Source organism: Myripristis murdjan, chromosome 19, assembly GCF_902150065.1.
Source record: "Myripristis murdjan chromosome 19, fMyrMur1.1, whole genome shotgun sequence".
NCBI lineage: Eukaryota > Metazoa > Chordata > Actinopteri > Holocentriformes > Holocentridae > Myripristis > Myripristis murdjan.
The window spans coordinates 20,434,254-20,454,547 of NC_043998.1; the positions used below are offsets into that span (position 1 = coordinate 20,434,254).

General features: G+C 40.5%; 1 protein-coding gene across 1 annotated transcript; it reads right to left on the minus strand.

The window, feature by feature from the left end:
• Positions 1-951: 951 nt before the first annotated feature.
• Positions 952-19,128, minus strand: lrrc45 (leucine rich repeat containing 45). The gene is made up of 18 exons (XM_030077407.1): positions 19,010-19,128; positions 16,856-17,240; positions 15,465-15,526; positions 15,295-15,365; positions 14,664-14,842; positions 13,548-13,676; positions 13,082-13,194; positions 11,235-11,293; positions 10,474-10,551; positions 9,550-9,685; positions 7,719-7,796; positions 7,474-7,585; positions 7,318-7,388; positions 6,345-6,437; positions 6,106-6,198; positions 4,507-4,680; positions 3,708-3,855; positions 952-2,956 (listed from the first exon to the last, which is right to left on the minus strand). The coding sequence occupies exons 2-18, from the start codon at positions 17,082-17,084 to the stop codon at positions 2,757-2,759; spliced, it is 2,025 nt and encodes a 674-aa protein (XP_029933267.1). The 5' UTR covers positions 17,085-17,240; positions 19,010-19,128; the 3' UTR covers positions 952-2,756.
• Between the last annotated feature and the right edge of the window lie 1,166 nt (positions 19,129-20,294).

Here is a 20,294-nt window from a genome sequence, read left to right on the forward strand (position 1 = left end):
CAAACAGGAGGTCATTGGTGTCACCAACCCTCAGATACATTATGGTCATATTGTGCTGTCCACACCCTGCCCTGGAAGCTACCTAACAGTGGACTTATTACGGTTGTCAGTGGAGGTTTGGGAGCCCATGGTGGTCGACATCAATGCTTATCAACCTGAGGGCTGCAAGACCTTGGACGTAGGGGAAATGAACAAACATTTCTAATATGTAAAATTATGATTTTTTGGGGGCGTTTGGGGGCATTTTTCAGGTGGACAGTTGACCGCTCTGCATGTGCAGCCTGGAGCAGAGGACCATCATTAGGAATAGCTTTGTTTGAGGGGGTGACTCTTGAGAACCACTGGTCTAAATGTTTCAGGGACTTTTCCACCCTCACCTCAGCATCATTTTGAAAGAAACACTGACAAATTCCACTAATTTCACAGCATGTAAGTAGTACAAAATGAAGATACAGAAACAGAAGTAGTATTTGAAGCTTTGGAGCTGCACCAGTGATGAGTCTCTGGCTAAACTGAACTCTCAGACATGCACATGCAATCCAGTGGACAAAGTTTTTCTCAGGCTGGGCTAGCGTGTGAGCTATCTTGACAGTGAAACGCTCTTTGGCTGTAATTCCAAGAGGCATCAGTGACCTCATCCATCCCCACCCCATCAACACAACACACTGGAAAATACAAAGTTATCTGTAAAATAGGCTAATCCAGCTAATCTACAACAGTCAGTATCAGATGAATCCATTTCACATAAGGGAAATCACAAGAAACATCTTTCAGAAATGACTGCATTTTACTGATAGAAAATGACAAATATATTTAAAAACACGGTGCAAAATGGTAAAAACACGTCTCAAAAAATAAAAGCATAAAATCTCAACCACATACTGATATCTCATCAATTTTTTGAAACAATACCAAAATATAAAACAACAATGTATATTTAAAAAAAAAAAAAAAAAAACTGCATCAGCTGTTACATTTACTAAGTTCTTCACAAAATGTCACTGCAAAAAACTGCAAATTATGTTTTGTGAATCGGTTTATTGCTAAATAAATCGGAGCTGAAGATGAATTACTGTCTTATTTTTTGGGGGGGTTTGATAGAGAAAATGATAGGTAAAGGCTTAAGTGGATCAAATGTCTGCTCTGAGGTCTAATGAGTATTATCACTGTTGTATGAAAATACATATTTCATTAGGATGTACAGCAGAAGAACAAGAAGTGGGTCAGTGGAATGGGACGGAAACTCAGGAAAGAATATTGGATTGTATTTTGAGCGTTGTTCATCTCAGCTGTGAGAGGTAAAGACCTGGGCCAGGACATTCACCTGCAATGATCTGAGCACATACAAAAACCTCTGCATATGGCTGTGATCAGGGAAGAATGAAAAATGTCCAGTTTTACTACATAAAATGTCAACTTGAAGCTCAACTTGGATTAAAAAATGCTATGAAAAGATTTTTCTGCCTCTTTTCCATGTTCAATGGTGCAGATTCAGTCCTTTTTCTCTCAGAAAACAGGAAAAAAAAATTAAAAAGAGGCTAATGGGATGACATACTTGTTTCCAATATTTTCAGTATTTTTTGCACCTGATTTGATTTGTACCAGCTACTTGTTAAAGGGATATTTTACCCATTTTGGGAAAAAAACAAAACAAAACAAAACAAAACAAAAAAAAAAAACGATTTCACTACACTACAAAATATTCCTCTCATTGTTACTGAATGCTGGAGACTGGCTGGATGCTCTAAATGCTAACTGTTAGCCTCCTGCCATTGAAGCGGACTGAACCACTGGTGAGGGGTGCACATTATATAAATGAGATGATATCCAGCATATTAGCACTTGACCAGGACAGGCTTTGGGAAGCAGAGTCCCAGCAGTCAACATGTACGGATGGGCTGTAGTAAAGGGAGACAGGGACAGGGTTCCTACACGGTGTGGATTTCAAAACTCCAGACATTTTCAAGACCTTCATTTCTTGACATTTGGATTGATATTCAGTGAGGATGTAATTAGTCCTTTTGCCCAGTTTCTATTAACTTAGCCATATCAGTCTGTTAGGGGTGTGACGATTCATTCATGCCCCTCAAACTGCTTAAATCTGCTAGAAAGATTACAGAGAATGAATTCCATCAGCCTGAGTCAGTATGAAATACCTTGGATCAAGTCTTTAAAGATTCTGTCAAAATAGTGATCTTACAGATTACTACGAATTGAATTTTCTTTTTAAATAAATAATTTGAGTAATTCTGTTATCTCCTTTTCCAAATTTCAGAGAGAAAAGGATAGTCTGACATTAGTCTGACATATATCTTAATTATTGTCTTGCACCTTTCTTTAATGGATATACATTTTTTTGTTAACAGTGCTTGAGCTGAATCCTTGATTCGAATCATGGTTTAAAAACCTGAACTGAATTACTCCAGAAAAGAAAAAAATATTTTTTAAACCAAATCACCTCCTACTGAATCGTGAATAGAACTGAGCCTCTATTAAGCCCCAGATTCACACCTCTACAGTCTATAAAGATCATTCTCTATCAGATCAGATACACTATGCAAAATGACAGAGGACCTGAACCAAAAACAAAAAAGTGTGAGTTTGCACTACGTTGGGACTGAATTTTTTCCATCATTTTCCAGACTTTTTACAAACGTTCTGAGACCAGGAAACCAACATATTGTTTATTCCACACATTTCCAGGCGTCATGTGAGGGGGGGTCAGAGGTCAGAGCTGGCTGGCTGAGGTCTGTGGGTTACTTTTTGGGACTGCTGTAGTGCCCTAGCGGCGAGCCCTGAACGTAGGTGAGGATGGCGCTCTGCAGGTAGCTGGCTCTCTGAGCCTCATCCTCCCTCATCCGCTGGATCTCTGCCTCTCTCAGGCGCAGCTTCTCCAGCAGGGAGGACATCTCACTCTCTTTGTCGAGGATCGCCTCTCGGTGGTTACTGGTGAGAACTGCAGGACAGGACACCGATGAAGGCACATTGGGTTAGAACACGCCAGCAGAGAAAATATGAGTCTGACAAATATGACTGTGAAACCATGACGAAGCACGAAAAAAACTTTTTGTGAAACAAATGGGAAACCAGTGCTAAAGAGGTGACATAATTGCACTTGTTCCCAGGGCATACCAACTTTTTATTGGATAGTGTTGATTTATTCTGCCTTGTTCAAAGATATTTGTTATAAAACAAGTTTAATGTTGTGATAAAGCTTGTTTCTGAGTCTTACAGAACAATTCAACTTTGGTAGAGTTTTGGGTTGTATAGTTATTTCAGTCCACATGGTGGTGAAATATACTCTTTAGTTGCTCCATGCTCCTCTAAACTTTCTGTCTCCCATTCACTTGTACAGCGTACCAAAGCAGCTCCCAAAAGAACATTTTCAGCACAGAAATGAACGGGAACCAAACGGATTATGTCAATATAAAAAATACTGGGTCCCGGTACCCATTTCCCCCCATATAATTAGGATTATTTGTGAAAGTACTATCAGGTCATTTCTTCCTGGTGTAAAAATAACAAGAAATGAGCTGTTTAATTTGCTCCAAAAAATGGGTACCAGGACTTCTTGTCTTTGTGTTGACTCTGTGTTTTCTGAACTAAATCAATGGCAGATTGTAGTATGGTCACAAACAACAAATAATAACAGAGCAATGACTGGAAAAATGAAGGGCCGATGAAATAAAGAGTAAGTGAGGGTGCACCTTTCATCTCTCTTTCCAAAGCACTGATCTTCTCTTTGAGTCCTCCTTGTGCTGTCCTCTCGGCTTGCAGGTGTCCAATCTGCTCCTGCAGCTCCACCCTCACCCGGCTCACCTCGGCCACCTTCTCCTGGTCTTTACCTGACAGCTCCTAGCAACACAACATTGACTAGTCAGCACCAACACCATTCTGTACTGTGAAATTTCACAAACAAACATCCGCCATGAGTGTCAAAACGCACACTGTATACAAGTTTCAATCAGGAGATGGCATAAATAACTTAAGACTCAGTTAAGTGTTCTACAATAGAAAACAGTTGTCAGAGGTGTATTGAAAAGCCATGCGCTGCAAAAATCTGCAATTTTAATAAGCCTGCTCAGCTACTGAAGCTTAATATCTTAAAACCAATGATCTCTCCCAACTGGCAGAATGTTTCACCTATTTTAAGAAAGTGACTTAATACAATAAGACTTAATGACCTATTAATGACCTATACTCAGGGGAATACAGATAATGATAGCAATCAGGTCCATTATTTCAACTGTGCTGATCATTTGGTGATATATTCCTAATAATTTCTTATACTGACCAAATAATATAGTATCACTGACATAATTTGTGGATATCAAATCAAATAGTTCAGTGAGCCTTACATCCTGTTAATCAGCAACTATATCTATCTGTCTGTCTATGTATATCTATATATCTATCTATGCATGTGTGTGTGTGTGTGTAGTTATTTATTTATATGGTTGTTTGTTTTTTCTCCAGATGTTATGAGAGCAACAGGTAGGTCGTGACCTGCTGGAGCTCCTCTATCCGTCGTCGAAAGCCATCTATCTCGATGCTCTGCTGACTGTTCTTGGCCTGCAGGTCTGCGATGGTCTGTTTCTGCTGGGAGCAGTGGGACTGGACCTCCTGGCGGGACTGACGGACAGAGCGGAGTTTCTCCTCCAAGGATGCCACGTGCTCCTGCTGCTTAGAGGAAATCAGGTGGAAGCGAGGGAGAAATGGCATTGTCAGCAAGAGTTCAAAGCAATGACTTCGAATTGTCCATTTTTCTGGAGGTATTTGAAGCTGTCAAGACACTGTGAGTCATTTTCTGTAGACTTTGGCAGCACGCATGAACATAATCATCATGCATTTCACTTCATGTTTACAGCAAACCAAACATTTGTATCATCAACCACAAACCAAACGTTCACTAGGCAGGTATGTGCAGTCATAATGACTTGAAGGACACAACTACTTACTGAATGACAGAACTGGTGATACCTGAAATCAATATATGGTGTCCTGCACTTGAATACAGATTGCCTTATTGGTGACTTCAGAATTCAGGAATTTAGACAAATCAAGTCCCTCACCAAACCAAGTTCTTGTTTATTATTTTGTATTATTGTTGTAAAGCAATAATACAAAACTGAGTGGTTAATGAATGGAGCATTACCTTTCAATTCATAAGCTGCTTTTCCATCCACATATTTTTAGCTGATTATTTTCAGTTTTAAGTGCATTTTAGATTGATCAAATTAGTACGGCTTATTTGTGAAAGTACTAGTAGGTTGTTACAGCGTGAAGGTTTCCTGTAATTGCTACCTACTGGTTCTGCTTTCCAATTCAAATGTGAAAATAACAACAAAAAAAGAGCTGTTTAATTCACTCAAAAAATGGGAACCGGGTCTTGTTGCATTTTATTCTGGCATAATCCACTTTGTTTGTGTTCATTTATGTGTTGGAGGTGAATGGAGAGATAGAGATATAATATTGTGGATTAACAGCTCAGGGGAACACAGAGCAACTAATGAGGATATTTCATCACCATGTGGACTCATCACATTGTGCTCAGGGAACTATACAACCTAACACTCTGCCAAAGTTAAATTTAGCTTTTAACATCTCCCTAAAGCACGGTGATTCATCAGTTCACCAAAAATTAAATGTTTGAATAAAATATGTGAAGACTATGTGTAGCTGCGGCGTGGTTCAGGAGGCAGAGCAGTCGACTGGTAAACACAAAGTTCCTGCTTGGATCCCCGGCTCCTCCGGAGAGGCTGTCGCAGTGTCCTTGAGCAAGACACTGAACCCCTAACTACTCCTGATGGACAGCTTGGCACTATACAAATGTTGTCCATGTGCAATTTACAGTCAAACTTAATGGCAGGTTTTATTGACTGCTGTATGTAGCTGTGCTCAGGTAAGGGCCTCCATCATATCACAAGTGGATGACAGGACTGCCCAACATCCGAGATTTCATTATCATCGCTAATAGAAACCACCTAATTAGCTGTATTATTGACATTTGAAAAGATTGCTGAAAAATTCAATTCACTACTACAAGGAACCCTAGCTATTGCCACTTTGGCAAGTGATCCAAAATTCACGGGACAGTAAGCCCACCTGCTCCTGGCGGATTTGAACACGAACTTTGCCCAGTTCCTCCTCTGCTTGGGACCTCTCTGTCACACAAGCTGCCTTGGCCTTGCTCACTTCCTGCAAGACAAATGAATAGCACACTATTACAAAACATTACATTAAAAAGCAACTGTAGCCTGGAGGTTGAACAATATATTTGGCCAACATTTTATCAACTATAACATGTTGTGTTTTTTGTCAGTATCATTTTTTCAATATTGGACCTCCTCCAGTTGTATTCGCTGTCCCTCCAGCTTGAAGATGCGTTCCTGCAAAGCTCTCTCACTCTCCTCTAGATGGCGATTCACATGGTCCACCTAGACAAGGAAAATGTTTATTTTTTTAGAGAAAGTTTAAAGTTATTTTTTATTGGAATTTCCCCTTGTGGGATTAATAAAGTGTACTTACTTACTTACTTATTTATTAGGAGTTTAACTTTTAAGTAGCTTATAAAGAAAAAAAATATTGAAAATTATATTACAAAGTAAGGAAGGAAGGAAAGAAGAAAAGAAGGAAGGAAAGATGGATGGATACATTTTTCAGCCAAAAACAGCCGTGGATTTGAGTGTTTCTGACTATTAGCTGAGCATCTCCTCCCTCTGGACAAATGATCAGAGGTTTACAGCACTCCTTTCACACTGAACAACGCTTCATTCAGAACAGGCTGGTGTTGCAGTCACATGAGGTGTTTCCACTCTGACTGGGCTTTTATTCTGGTCATCAGAGGCATATTAGCAAAGTCTATACAAGGAGGAAGCCAGAGGGGAAAAAGCTATTTTTCTAAATGGTTTCAAATTTCCTTCATTAAAGCATGTGCAGTGGTGGGCTGATTTGGTATCTACTCTGGTACCTGAAAGTTTGTCAACTCATAAGAATCTTCTCTATTTCTGCATATATATGACCTAAAATGTGATCAGATTTCCATACCAAACCATCTTGAGAAGAACACTTCCAATTTCGTCACCTTAACTGAAGCAGCTTTTGGAGGAGCCATTAGCACAGAGCTCCACAGAGTTTTGCCTCAAACAAATATGTAAGATTGCACAATTTTCCTCAATGAATAAATGAATAAGTTTAATGTTTTGTGTCATTCATGCCTAAATAGACAATGTGTGTTGTTAGGCTGCATGTGAAACCCAGTTGATGAGGGTTTAAATACAGAACCAACCTAACAAGGAGCAAGATGCAGGTCAGTACCTCTTTCTGACGAAGACTATCCATGTCCTCCAAGGCTTGTTTGGACCGTCTCTTCTCTGTCTCCAAACGGTCTATTCCAGAGGGGACAGAGGAAATCTTTCCTGGTCTTCATGTGTTCAAACGCAATGCATTTGTAAATAAACAACTGTGTGTTACCTTCTGCCTGCGCTAGTCGTAGTTTGAGCTCGGCTGTGCTGTTGGTCAGTTCCTGCTTCAGGTCAAAGATCTGCTGCTGCTGAGACTTACACCTGCGCTCCATCTCCTCCACCTGGTATGGACACACAAAGGAACAAGGCTACCACTGACCGACCTGTCTTTCACTGTTGTTGTGCATTAGGGCATATATTACAGCAAATATTCACATCGACTGCATGTGAACTCACAACAACACAACGTCATACCTTATTTCTGAGCTGCACGTTGGTTTCCGTCATGTTTTGGATCTCCCTGAGGAGCTTGCCCTCTCTGAGCACACTTTCCTGCAGGATAGAGAGCAACATCACGTGACCAACCATTATTATACCCCATTTAATAACAGGTATAACTCAGTCTGTGCTTCATTGTAAAGAATGTCCATCATAGAAAGTCATGCAATCTAACATTTTTTTTTAAATGATAATTCATAAGAATCTTCATATTGTCTCCAACCTTGGTGGAATAGACATTTGTCATGAGTTTTAACATTTTATACATGAAATAATTAACTGAAAAGATAATCGATAGATGATTTGACAATAAAAATATTTGTCTTTTATAAGCCCTATTCCACACAAACCTCAAACTACTGTGTTCCTCTGCATGGAGCGTTATTGCGGGGGAACCAAAATGTCAAGTCAGCTGATGAAATCTACAATACTTGAATGCTTTTAAATGACAATAAAACTACAAACCATGCCGTGAAATGTTTCTAAAACGTTATTTTACCATTTGGAAAACCATGTCATTTGCCTCAGTGATGTAAAACTGGCGCAGACACTCAAAATGCCTCCACACCTGACACCACGTGTTTAAAACTTTATGCAATTTCTTCTGCTGCTGCCGTCAGCACTGCAGCCACAGAAAACATGCATTCAAAGCAGCCGACCTTGTAGCTAAAAGTGTGCCGCTTCAGATTGGAGCTCAAGGAGAAAATAATCCAAGTAATCCAACAAGACCCTTTTGAGGATGAAATGTATCCCTCATTTCCATCCAGAAAACACATTTTTCACCTTAACTTTTGGTTTTGTACAACCAAGGTGCCGTGAACCTGGGAGCAGGACAGACTTGAGTTTGAACTCTCAACACCCACTAATGGTCAGAAATCAGTCACTGCATCTTTGAATGTTAAAGCTTTCATGAACTTGCTACAGGCTGAATCACTGTTGTGTTCTAATAATTGATAGACAGAGTAACAACTAGGGCTGGGTATCGATTCAGATTTTCCAGATCGATTCGATTTGATATTACAAGGTCCCAATTCGCTTCACTTCGATTTGATATCAATTCAGTCAGGGATATTTCGGTTAAAATACCAATTTTACTTGGATATAAAAAAAAAATTCTGAGAAATAATGCTGTAAATTTAACAAGGAACCTTTTGATCTGGTGCATTATTAAAAATTGTGTTTACATTAAGAATTGAACTCAAACCAGTTACATGAATCATGTACTTTTATTCAAACATGACCTGACCAACACAAAAAAAATTAATTAATTTAAATTAAATTAAATCACAAGGCAGACAATGTAAATAAGGTGGCTACAAACACATTATACACTGAGGACATTGACTTCCTCATGCTTGTTGTTAAATCTGAAATTACATCGCTGGCGGTGCCTTCAGTGGTGTACTAGCTCCAGCCATGTTGTTTGACTGCTGGCAGTAACAACATCTCATGAGATCTCATGCCATGAAATGCAGCGCTAAATCCTGATCAAGCGAGACTAGCTGGGTTGACACCACAGGCTGCTTCTCTGCACCATATCTCCAAAGAAGAAAAAAACTAGTTCAATTAAAAGATCGATTTTTGGATTTTATGAATCGATATCGAACCATTTAAAGGGAACTCGATTAAAATCAATTAAACTGATTTTTTTAATCCAGCCCTAGTAACAACAATATTTATCTATATGAAGATGTCAAATCATTTTTACTGGAAAACAAGTGAAAAATCTCCTATCACACTGAATCTGAAACTAAATGAGCTCAGTTGGTGATATCTGCAGTGTTTTCTTCCAGCTCATCTCTTGTACCTCTTGCTCTTTCTTCCTCTCTCTGCTCTGTCGTTCTCTCTGTTCATCCTTCTCAGTCTTCACTCGAGCCAGCAGCTCTCCCAGGTTGTGGTTTTTCTGCTCAGAAAGGGCAAGGGCGGCCTCTGCCATCTGCAATCTGCACACAAAATGTTAATTTGCATGTTTTGTGAAGAATGTTACATGCCTCTTACATCAATTCAATACATTCTGCATACCAATATTGTACATCTATAAAGATTCAGAGCATGAAATCATCTTTTTTTCCTGGCTAACCAAGCACTCAGTCAGCACTGAGCCTTACAATCTTATTTTCATCACAAGAAAAGAAAAATCTTCCAAAGGTGTGAGAGCATTTCACTTGTTTCCAATGCAAGTCAGCATGGTTCATGATTTTTCTCAAATCAAAGTCAATTTTTCATGTCACTGCAGTTATTCTATCTTCTTTCACTTTTTTGCAGGAAATTCCTTCCAAAGAAAAGCACATCAGCAACTTTTTTTTTTGATTTGCTTTAAGAAAGAGAAGGATTTAGGACTTGAATAAAAGATGAACATGTTTTGTAGTGTGCCTGAGTGGTTTATATATAGGGGATGACCCTGGGGAAAAAGAGCTGACCATGTTATGTAGGTCAGGGTGAATAAATATAACCCCAGAATCAGGGTTGTCTATGTACCTGAGAACCTTTCCTAGCTAATAATAGCCATCTCTACAAGCAACTGATTAAAAATTCAACATGTGAGAGCGCTTCATGAGGGCTGAGTCAGTGGAGAAGCCTCTCATTAGGGAGCGTATGGAGCTGTGAGTCTTTAATGCAACGTTATGTCTACATCTAGTGATGTAGACATACACAATGAAGGTAAAGGAATGAGTGACTCACGATACCTAGAGGCAGGCTACTAGGTGAAGAAGAAAGAGGGGATCATTACTTGGCAGTGAGTGAGTTGACAGCTGACTTTCTCTCATTCAGCGCTTCCTGGAGTTGGCTCACTTGAATGGAAGTTGATCTAATGTCACAAAAAACAACAACAACATATAGGCTAAATATAAATATAATATAGCACAGATTGGGGATGGGATACTTGCTTGTATATAACACTGTAATTCTGTGCAACCACAACATGATAAAAGCTCAGATATGAAAAGATAAAAGTTCAATAGCAATGGTGTATGACCAGAGATAGTCTGGATAAGGAGATATTTGATCTATAAGTATATGATGCCACCTCATTTTTAATGTGTACTGGTGAAAATGAGCAGATGCTGGTTAAGAAGATCTATATTTCTATGTGCTTAGATGAATGAAATCTGGAACCATTTAGCCAAAAAAATAGCTTTTTTCTCTGGTTATGCAGCCAGTCGACAGCACATAGCCTCAATGCTAGCGGAAATCTTTTGAAATTGCCAACATTTTGCCATACACTTTACATCAACTTTATGTCAGCTTATATCTCCGCCTTCATTATAAATGAAGGCGGAGAACCAACCCTAACCCCTAACCCTAACCCTAACCACTATGGGTGCTTTCATGCATTTGATCTGGCACTGTGGTTCATTGCTTTTGGAAAAGGGTTCACACCTTCATCCAAAAGATGATGGATAATAGATAAATAGTCCAGTCTGATAAACTTGATTAAATAAAAAAATACTGAGCTGCCTCATCCTCCTTACAAATCCCACATCCACTGACCTGCTGGAACGTCCCATCTCCTCCCTCTGCCGGTCTATGGTGTCCATTAGGCTTAGGAACTGACAAGTGGAGGAATAACCAGAAAAACAGATGTTTAGAGTCTTTTTTCAAAATGAAATGAACATGTGATTATGATTTCCACACAGCAATAAAAATATCTAATTAATTTATGTATATGTGTATCTGCCCAAGCTAGACATAGCCAGGAAAGGTTTATTTACCGTATTTCACCAATTAATCGCCCGGCCGCAAATAGCCGCTGGGTTCTTATAAACGCCTGGGGTCTGCACCCATTTTGCATATTAAACGCCCACCCAAATAACCGTCGGGGCGATTATTTGCACCATAATGAGGTAACCCAAAATAAGGCTACTCACCTTATTTTTGCAGAAGTAAACAGTTATCCGCACAATAACAGTGTGGCACTTTTGTTTTCTGTCAAAATAAGAGCGCTAGCTAACGTTATAAAAAAGGGTGTACCGTAATCTTAAATTGACTGACTATAAATATGTTGGACAGTAACTGTCATCACGGTAATGACCTGGTGCAGGTCTGTGCAAAAATAAATAAAGGCCTGCAGCGAATAGCCGCCTGGTTCTTTTAAATGCCTGGGGTCCAAGTTGATTTGGCATATTAAACGCCCGGGCGATTAATTGGTGAAATACGGTATTAATTTTTTAGTCTCAGTTAGAGTATCCAATATAAAACAGACTTCCACAATGTAGCAACAATGTTCTCACAGTCATCGACAGATCCTAAAAAATACGTAAACAAAAGTATATATACACTACTCACAAAAAGTTAGGGATATTTGGCTTTTGGGTGAAATTTATGGAAAATGTAAAATGTTCACGCTACAGTGATATTATATCATGAAAGTAGGGCATTTAAGTAGAAGCATACACTGGTGATTTCCTCATCTCAAACAATTTCTTGAAACAAAAGCCAACAACAGTGGTGGATATACCACAACAAAAAATGTCAGTGTCAATAACTTGTCATGTGCCCTTGAGCATCAATTACAGCTTGACAACGACGTCTCATGCTGTTCACAAGTCGACTTATTGTCTGCTGAGGCATGGCATCCCACTCTTCTTGAAGGGCGGCCCTCAGGACATTGAGGTTCTGGGGTACAGAGCTCCGAGCCTCTACACGGTGACTCAGCTGATCCCATAGGTTTTCTATGGGATTCAGGTCTGAGAAAGTGCAGGCCACTGCATTTGAGGTACCCCAGTCTCCAGCAGCCATTCCCTAATGATACGACCTCGATGAGCTGGAGCATCAAACACCTGATGTGAATTTTGCCGTTAAACTCTTGTTAGAGAACAGCAACTTGTGCAAAAAGTACTGAAACACTGAACAGTTGGACATGTGCATTCTAAAGTTTACAGAAGGTCACATTAAGTTCACCTGTAAAGGTTATAATGCATTTTATGTTCATCCTGAAATTTCACCCGAAAGCCGAATATCCCTAACTTTTTGTGAGTAGTGTATGTTTGTATGTATGTTCATGCACCAAACACTAGTGTCCCCTGCCAAGGCATTAATAAATATGAAAAGTGTGAGTTGACTACTGCCAAAATAAATAAAAGACAATCTGTGACACAGCTCCACAGCGCCATGGTTCATGAATAAAGCGTACAAGCAGCTGCTTGTTGTGAGCAGGCACCTTACAGGATGTGTGAGAAGTGAAGTGCAGATTGTTGTAACTGTTACCTGTCTCTGCCATTTGGAGCCATCAATGTGAAAAGCTGCTTTGTGCAGCTTTAAGAACCAATATGTTTAAGCTGTAACAGCCTTCATTAGAGGTCTAGCTGAATGATTTCATTCTGTAGTTTCTGAGTTACCTGCCGTCCCTTCTCCTCCTTCAGTATCTGAATCTCCTTGCTGAGGACCTGGGTCCTGCTGCGGCTCTCTCTCAGGGTGGACTGTCTGTCTGAGTTACGCTCTATGGCCTGCTCTAAAGAAGTGACACAAACAGGGGAAAAGGATGAGGATGACAGAGGAATAAGGTGGTGATTCTAATGAGTGGAGGACAGTATTGCTTTCCTACATGATGAGTTCAATTACAAGGAAGGGAGAATTTTGAAAAATATGATATTATTTCACTCCAAAATGGCATAAAAATGTTGACCATTTAAAGCCAGTTAGTCAGTCAGGGAACGATAACTAAAGTAATCAAATAATCAAATTATTCTGAAGTGAGTAGCAACTACTGAATATAGGGCACGGTGAGTAATGCATGCTGTATAAATGAAGGCTTGTAAAACAAAATCATAAAGCAAGGACAGACTAGCACACATGCATACTCACCAAGTGCTTTCAGTGTGTCACTGGGTATATTGTTCCCTGCCATCTCTAGCTGTACCAGGGTCTTGTTGTGCTGTAGAGCCTCCACAAGAGACCTGCCGCCCAGCAAACCAATGTTGTTCCATCTCAGATCTATTGCAAAAATTTGACAAGATGCCTCAGTGGATCGTCATTCAAGTTCAGTGTTTCTGTGCCAAACATACCACAATACAACAGAGTGTTTGTTGCTCTACCACCACAGCTTGGATCAGAGTCTTTACTTTACCAGCAATAGCATAAAAAATGCATTAAAAAAGTTGTACAGTAACCTCCTTTGCTCACATTCGTTTATGAGCTAAACGTGTTATTTTGGGAGCTGTTTTGCTATTGAAGTGAATGGATGCCGCAAATCCCCTGCCCAGGGGAGCACAGAGCAACTAACGAGGATATTTCACCACCATGTGGACTCCTATTACTTGATGAATCATTTTGTCAATCAAATATTAGAAGAAAAAGCAGCAGAGAGAGCTTCCTTACTTTTGACAAAAAAAAATGTATGGTTTTACTTAAGTATAAATACATCCGTGACCTCAGGCTGTATAAATGTACATCTTCAAAAACATTGTTACCCACAGGCAAGTCTGCCTGAGATAGAACTGTGTGGTTGAAACAAGTCATGTTTGGCGTCTGTATGTAGTATTGTTTTTGAAGATTTACATTTATATACAATGAGGTCATCAATGTATCTATACTGCCAAATCTAAGAAAGCTCTCTCGGCAGTTTTTTTGTGAACTGTTCAACCCGATTGTGCCTCCTGTTTCCACCTTTTTGGAGTTTATCAGCTGTCAAAAATGATGAGAAATTCCCACCTCAAGTTAACAGAGCCAAAATAAGCTTTTGGAAAATGGAAAATGGAAAAATGGAAAAACAAAGAAAAGCAAGCAAATCTTTGCATTTGTGAAGCTGCAACCACAAAAATGTCTAGTATTTTTACTTGCTGAACAATTGTAATGATTACTCAATTGTCAAAATTGCGACTTACTAATTTCTTGTTGATCGACTATTCAACTGATTGTTTTAGCAAAACACGAAGCTGGTGTTTAGGAGTCGTAATGGGATGGGTGGGTGGGGTGGGTCACCTAGAACTTGCAGGGTGCTGTTCCGTTTGAGTGCCAGAGCGAGTTCCGACGCCCCGTGGTGGTTGATCTGGTTATTGCGCAGGTCTAGCTGGGTCAGGATACTGTTGGAGGCCAAGCCCTCACAGAAGAGCGAGAAGGCCTCGTCCCACATTCCCAACGCATTCCACTCCAACACCAGCCTGCAAGCAGCATTCTACATGAGCGCCACACAGTGACACAGCAACACACACTCTGGATTCAGGCTGCACTCGGCAACTTGGGCAGCTACAAACGGCAGTTAACTGTTTGAAAATTTAAACTTAAATACTAAGAAATCCTGTAAGGTGACATTAGTAAACTGCACACAGTCTGCCATGTCTGTAATCCCCACTGGTCTGTGATGCTTTACCCCAAAGGAGACGAGATCTGGATCTGGATTTCACTTTTACCAGTGACCATATCCAACACGGTTTCATTTGGGCAATGAATCTGGGTGAATCTGCAGTGGTATGGTATCCAAGTGGGAATAAAATTCTCTTCAGCCTAAGACAGTGGGGATTTGTTAACATATAAATCTTTCCAAGTGCAGCTTTGAAAACAACATCATCAATTTTGAGATACTCTCACAGTAAGCTGAGGTGCAGAGTCTCACCTACGCAGAGTCTTGTTTCGTGCCAGCAACTTCCCCAACACCTCAGCCCCCGCTGATCTCAGGTTATTTCCCTGCAAAGATTATTTTGTACTGAATTCCAATTCATGCAAATGAAATAAGAAGCCTCAGGGTGTCTGGAAGTGTGCAAAGACTAGTCTGCGGGGCCGTACCTTCAGATCCAGAACTTTAACATTTGTGTTGCCAAACAGTCCAGTCAGGAGTATCTTGGCACCTGAGAGTGACACATATGCACGGCAGGAGAAACTGTTATTAAGCGTGAGAAGAAACTGTCACACAGACAGCAAAACAACATCACTGAAGATGGGTCTACGATGTATGCAGTGACATCTGGTACAACTGAAACAGTCAAACTGAGAGGGGCTAAACACTTCTTCACAATATAGCTTATTTAGGTGTAAAGAAGGCTTTGTCTTCTATACATCACACAGAAATAAGAAAATTATTCACATCAGTTGTAGAATGATGTAGGTTTTTGAAAGAGCACTGATTGAACATGCCACTTCTTTTGTTTTTTGCTGATATCCACTATTTTAAAATTTGACAATTTTTATGCCCAAAAAATTTTAAAAAAGAAAAGAAAAGAAAAAGAAAAAACACAAGGTTTCAGTGTGCGACACTAAAGCTGTTTTCACTTGGTTAGCGGCTCCTTAAAAGGTATGGCAAGGCAGGTTTCAATGTCCATTTAACAGAATGTAAAACTGTCCCACAACTCGCTGGAGAAATTCCTGTGGGTGGATATTTGATTAAAAAAAATAATATTAAGAATACAACGACTAGTTTATATTCTGATTGGCTTATACCCAATTTTAAAGCCCATACTGGCTCCAATTTATCAGCAAACCAGTACATCAATAGCTGCAGTTCAATGAAAACATGCCAATTAATAACAGAATAATCAAATGCAGACAAAAAAATCAAGCAAAGTGCATCTCAGCAAATAAGGTGTAGTGTCCTTTGGGTAGGAATGATGATGCAACGTTGCTACGGGCAACCACTTTGTTACAGCCATGTTACCAGCAATTTTGCATTTGCATTTTTTGCCTACCCAATGAGCGCTTGGATACGCTCCAGCAGGCCCCAGGCTCCGCGACCCTTATGGATAAGCAGTTTGGAAAATGAATGAATGAATGCATTTGTTTTTACAAACCTTAACAAACCACTGCATTGCGCTGGTTTTCCCAGTCTAATATCACTAACCCTAACCCTCCTTTGCATATTTGCAATGACTGTCTGACATGCAATCTTCTGTGCATGTCCAGTTTTTATTTGGCAAATGTGGTTCCATTACAAATTATTACATTTCTTTCTCCACCTCAAGCAAGTGTAAAAAAAAATTAAGTTGCATTTTTACTATTTTTTTCGACATTTGCTGTTTCTATCAAGCATTCGATACTGCAAAATATGCATAAAAACATTTGATGGAAACATGGTCAAATTAACTCTAACACATAGTAAGTAGCACACAGGAAAACAAAAAAACATGTTATCTGCACACATCAAAATACATATCTATTTTACAGAGTTCTGAACACACACACACCTTCCTCGCTGAGCATGCAGTCACTGAGCGACACCTCAGTAAAGACAGCGTCTTTGTGGAAGAGCCTGGCCAGCACAGAGCAGGTATCTGCAGACAGGCTCTGTCCACTCAGGTCCAGCCTGGAACTCTGACCACCTCTGGCCTCCTGAAGCTGCGCCACAACAGACTCCTGGGGCTCCACGCCCGCCTCCTTACACAAACGCAGGTATGCCCGCCTCAAATCCTCCATTCTGGGTCACACTGGGGACTTCCTCTTGTCAGGTTCCTTCTCTAGCTGCTCTGCTCAGCCTTCCATTTTCTTTCCTGTAGTTTCACCACATCTCAAGTCTTTTGTTTCACCGCACAGAGGTGCACAGCCTTTTAGTCCGCCTTGCTGTGTCGCTTGCTGAGGAGAGAAAGATAGACTTTTTCATTTGAAATTTATATTTTACAACATGTAAGTACTACAGTTCTAATTTCACTATCAGTCCTGAGTCTGCTCATTCAGTCACAGTCAGACCTCTCTCTCTGCTTGGACAGCATTTTGTATTAATCATTTCAAGAGGTCTGCGAGCAGCTCATTATCATCAGGGTAAGTGACTGGAAGTGGATGCAGGAGAAACCACATTCAGACTGTGGTAATCAACCACCTCTAAGTGGCTATAACGCTGGAACCCCGTACCTAACAACTGCTGCTTCTTGATTACCAGCTCACACTGTGCCACTGGGCTCTCCAGCCAATCAAGAGCTTTTTTGGAACACACTGCATGGTTGTTTAACACCAGTCATGAAAAATAGCCTTGAGACACTGTGGTGTGACAGGGAAACTAGTAAGTGGGAGGTGAGCAGCTGTAGACAGCTGGCTTACACACTGCAGCTCATTTTTTCATTTAAGAAATACTGCAAAGGTCCTGCTGTTCCCATCCCAGCAAGATGCCCAAAAACTTGTTCATGCATTTATTTCAAGTGGGTAAGATTGCTATAATGTTCTCTCCACCAGTCTTCCAAAACAATCCATTTATAAATTACAGTTAATTCAGAACAGTGTTGCCAGGCTTTTAACTAGAACAAGAAAGAGAGAGCTGTAAGAAATGTGCACTGGCTTCCACTATCTTTTAGGACTGATTTCAAAGTACTTTTACTTGTTCATAAGGCTTTTAATGGTTTGGGGCTTGGGGCCTACATTGCTGTCTCCATCTCTTAGATCCTCTGCTGCCTGCTTTTTAAACACCTACAAACCATCACACAAACAAGAAAACAGGCAGCTCAGCCTTTTTTTTTTTTTTTTTTTTTTTTGGATCATGCACCAAAATGAGGGAATTTCCTCCCCAAATCTGTAAGAGATGCAAGTTCTGTGAAGGACAGTTGAAAACGTGTTTATTCTTTTAAGAATTTGTCAATTCTCCTTTGTCTTATTCATACACTTTACATATTTCACAGTTCTTATGTTTTCCTATCTTTGCATATTTTGTTCTTATGTTTACACATTTTATTGTTCCTTTGTTTACCCATCTTTACCTTTTTTAATTGTTCTAAGCACCTACCTGTTCTTGCTGTTTGCTACCTCTCTATCGTTTATTATTCATTTGATTGCTTTGTTTAATCGCAGCTATTTTAATTTGCTTTTACTTATACTCCTTCACTTTACTGTAAAGCGCTTTAAGTGCATGAAGTTTATAGTGTTTGAAAACCAACACACGCGTTGTATCTGTTGGGTGAGACTGAAGACTTGGATCATTTACTCTTCAGTTACTGTTCAATATGTGCGGTTCTGCAAACTGGAGTGAGCCGGGGGCATCTTCAGCTTTCAGAGACGCAACTTCCACATTCCCTCCACCACAATCCAAGTCGGCGCGCAGCAGGAAGCAGAAGTTGATTTTTTTGTAATTAAAGCAGACTGGTGATGCATATACCAAATGAAAAAGTCTCTCTAGCGATTCGGAAAAGGGACAGACTCGTGTAATCTGAAGTGTACAGCTCTGCACAGGAACAGGACCGTGTTAAACTGCTGCATTTTGAATAGAGGCGGCGTGTGGTTCTGTCTCGGTCCATACAAGGCAGAGCGGCTCGGCTACCATTGAACAACTTGCTAACTAAACACCGAGTTAGCGAATTCAAAGTCTTTGATGCAGTTTGAAGCAAAAAAAAGTTCAAAACAAAAAGAGAAACACAGACCTCACCGCGACGTCCGCCCAGCCATGAGAATCTCCCTACAACAAACCCCGGCAGCTGCTGTTGTTGTGGCGGACAGCTGACAGTTGGGCTCAAGGAAGCCACCAAGTAACCAGGAAACGGATTTCACCGCAAGGCATGACGGGTATTGTAGTCCCGAAACGGCAGCATTCTCTCTTTGTTGTCACGCATACAATTTACACAAACTACCCCTCCAGTGGATAAAGCGTGCTGCGGTGCTGTAAAGGCTGTCCCTACATACATGAGAATGTGGAAGTTTCTCCATGGATGAGCCTTCAGTGGAGAATTATTGGGGGAGTGCATGTACTTGGTGTTTTGTTGTAATAAAAAGTAACACATGTACCAGGTTTAATACTTTTCATCTGCAATAAAAACTATTAACTGAAATTAATTTAGTTCTCATTTATTTTACATCAAATACATCACAAGAAACATTTAACACAGGAAGAAACGAGATGCACCTGCCAACTGACTGATGTTTATGCAGGTTCAAGTTTATTTGTTGGCCTCAGTCAGTGTAAAAGACAGGCAGATGGCAACATTTATGTTACAAAGTCCCTTGTGGACACACAGACGGGAAAGTATAATTTGGATTTAAATGACTGTGGGACTGTTTGGTTCTCAGGTAGGAGGAGGACACAGAAAGGGAAGAATTCATTCTGCTGCACTTTGTTTTTACTGACCAGAAAAATAAATACAGCAAAAATAAATCTGCATTTGGTGCCTTGCTGGCTGCAGCTTTGTCTTCAGTCTGGCTGCTTGTCTCTTGGCTCTCAGCTGCTGTCCTCTGCCGCTCAGCCTCCGTCCTGCAGGAAGCTGCTCCCAGGCTTTGGACGGACAGAGTGGTGATGGTGGCGGCCACCTCTGTCCAGGGCCGTGCGGTCCATAGGGTAGGTTAGGCAAATGCTATAGGTGCCATCATGCCAGAGGGTGCCAGGGAGTGAGTTTTTTTTCTCCATTCTATTCAAAAAAATTAGACAAGCGCTGCGGTCCCTCCCTGCACCCCACTCGCCTTACATTGTCGGCGAATATGTTGCCTAAGGCGCCAAATTGGTTGGGCACGGTCCTGCCTCTGCCTTCTCCTTTGTGGCAGATCCACATTCTGACAGGAGAGAGTTTCTTCTGCCTGCTTCAGTTTGTCCTGCAGCTTCTCTCTCTTCCGTCCAGGACTCTCGCTCCTCTGACATCTGAGCCTCCAGCTGCAGCTTCTGCTCAGCTCAGTGCTTCTGCTGCTGCCTCAGACACGGTGGATTCAGTGAGGCAGCTG

Excerpts from the sequence above, each read along its gene's own strand:
- lrrc45 (XM_030077407.1), bottom strand. The coding sequence starts at position 17,084 with ATGGAGGATTTGAGGCGGGCATACCTGCGTTTGTGTAAGGAGGCGGGC. Across the intron at positions 10,552-11,234 it reads GAGATGGGACGTTCCAGCAG|ATCAACTTCCATTCAAGTGA; the intron begins GTCAGTGGATGT and ends TTGTGACATTAG. Across the intron at positions 2,957-3,707 it reads TTTGGAAAGAGAGATGAAAG|TTCTCACCAGTAACCACCGA; the intron begins GTGCACCCTCAC and ends CCTGTCCTGCAG.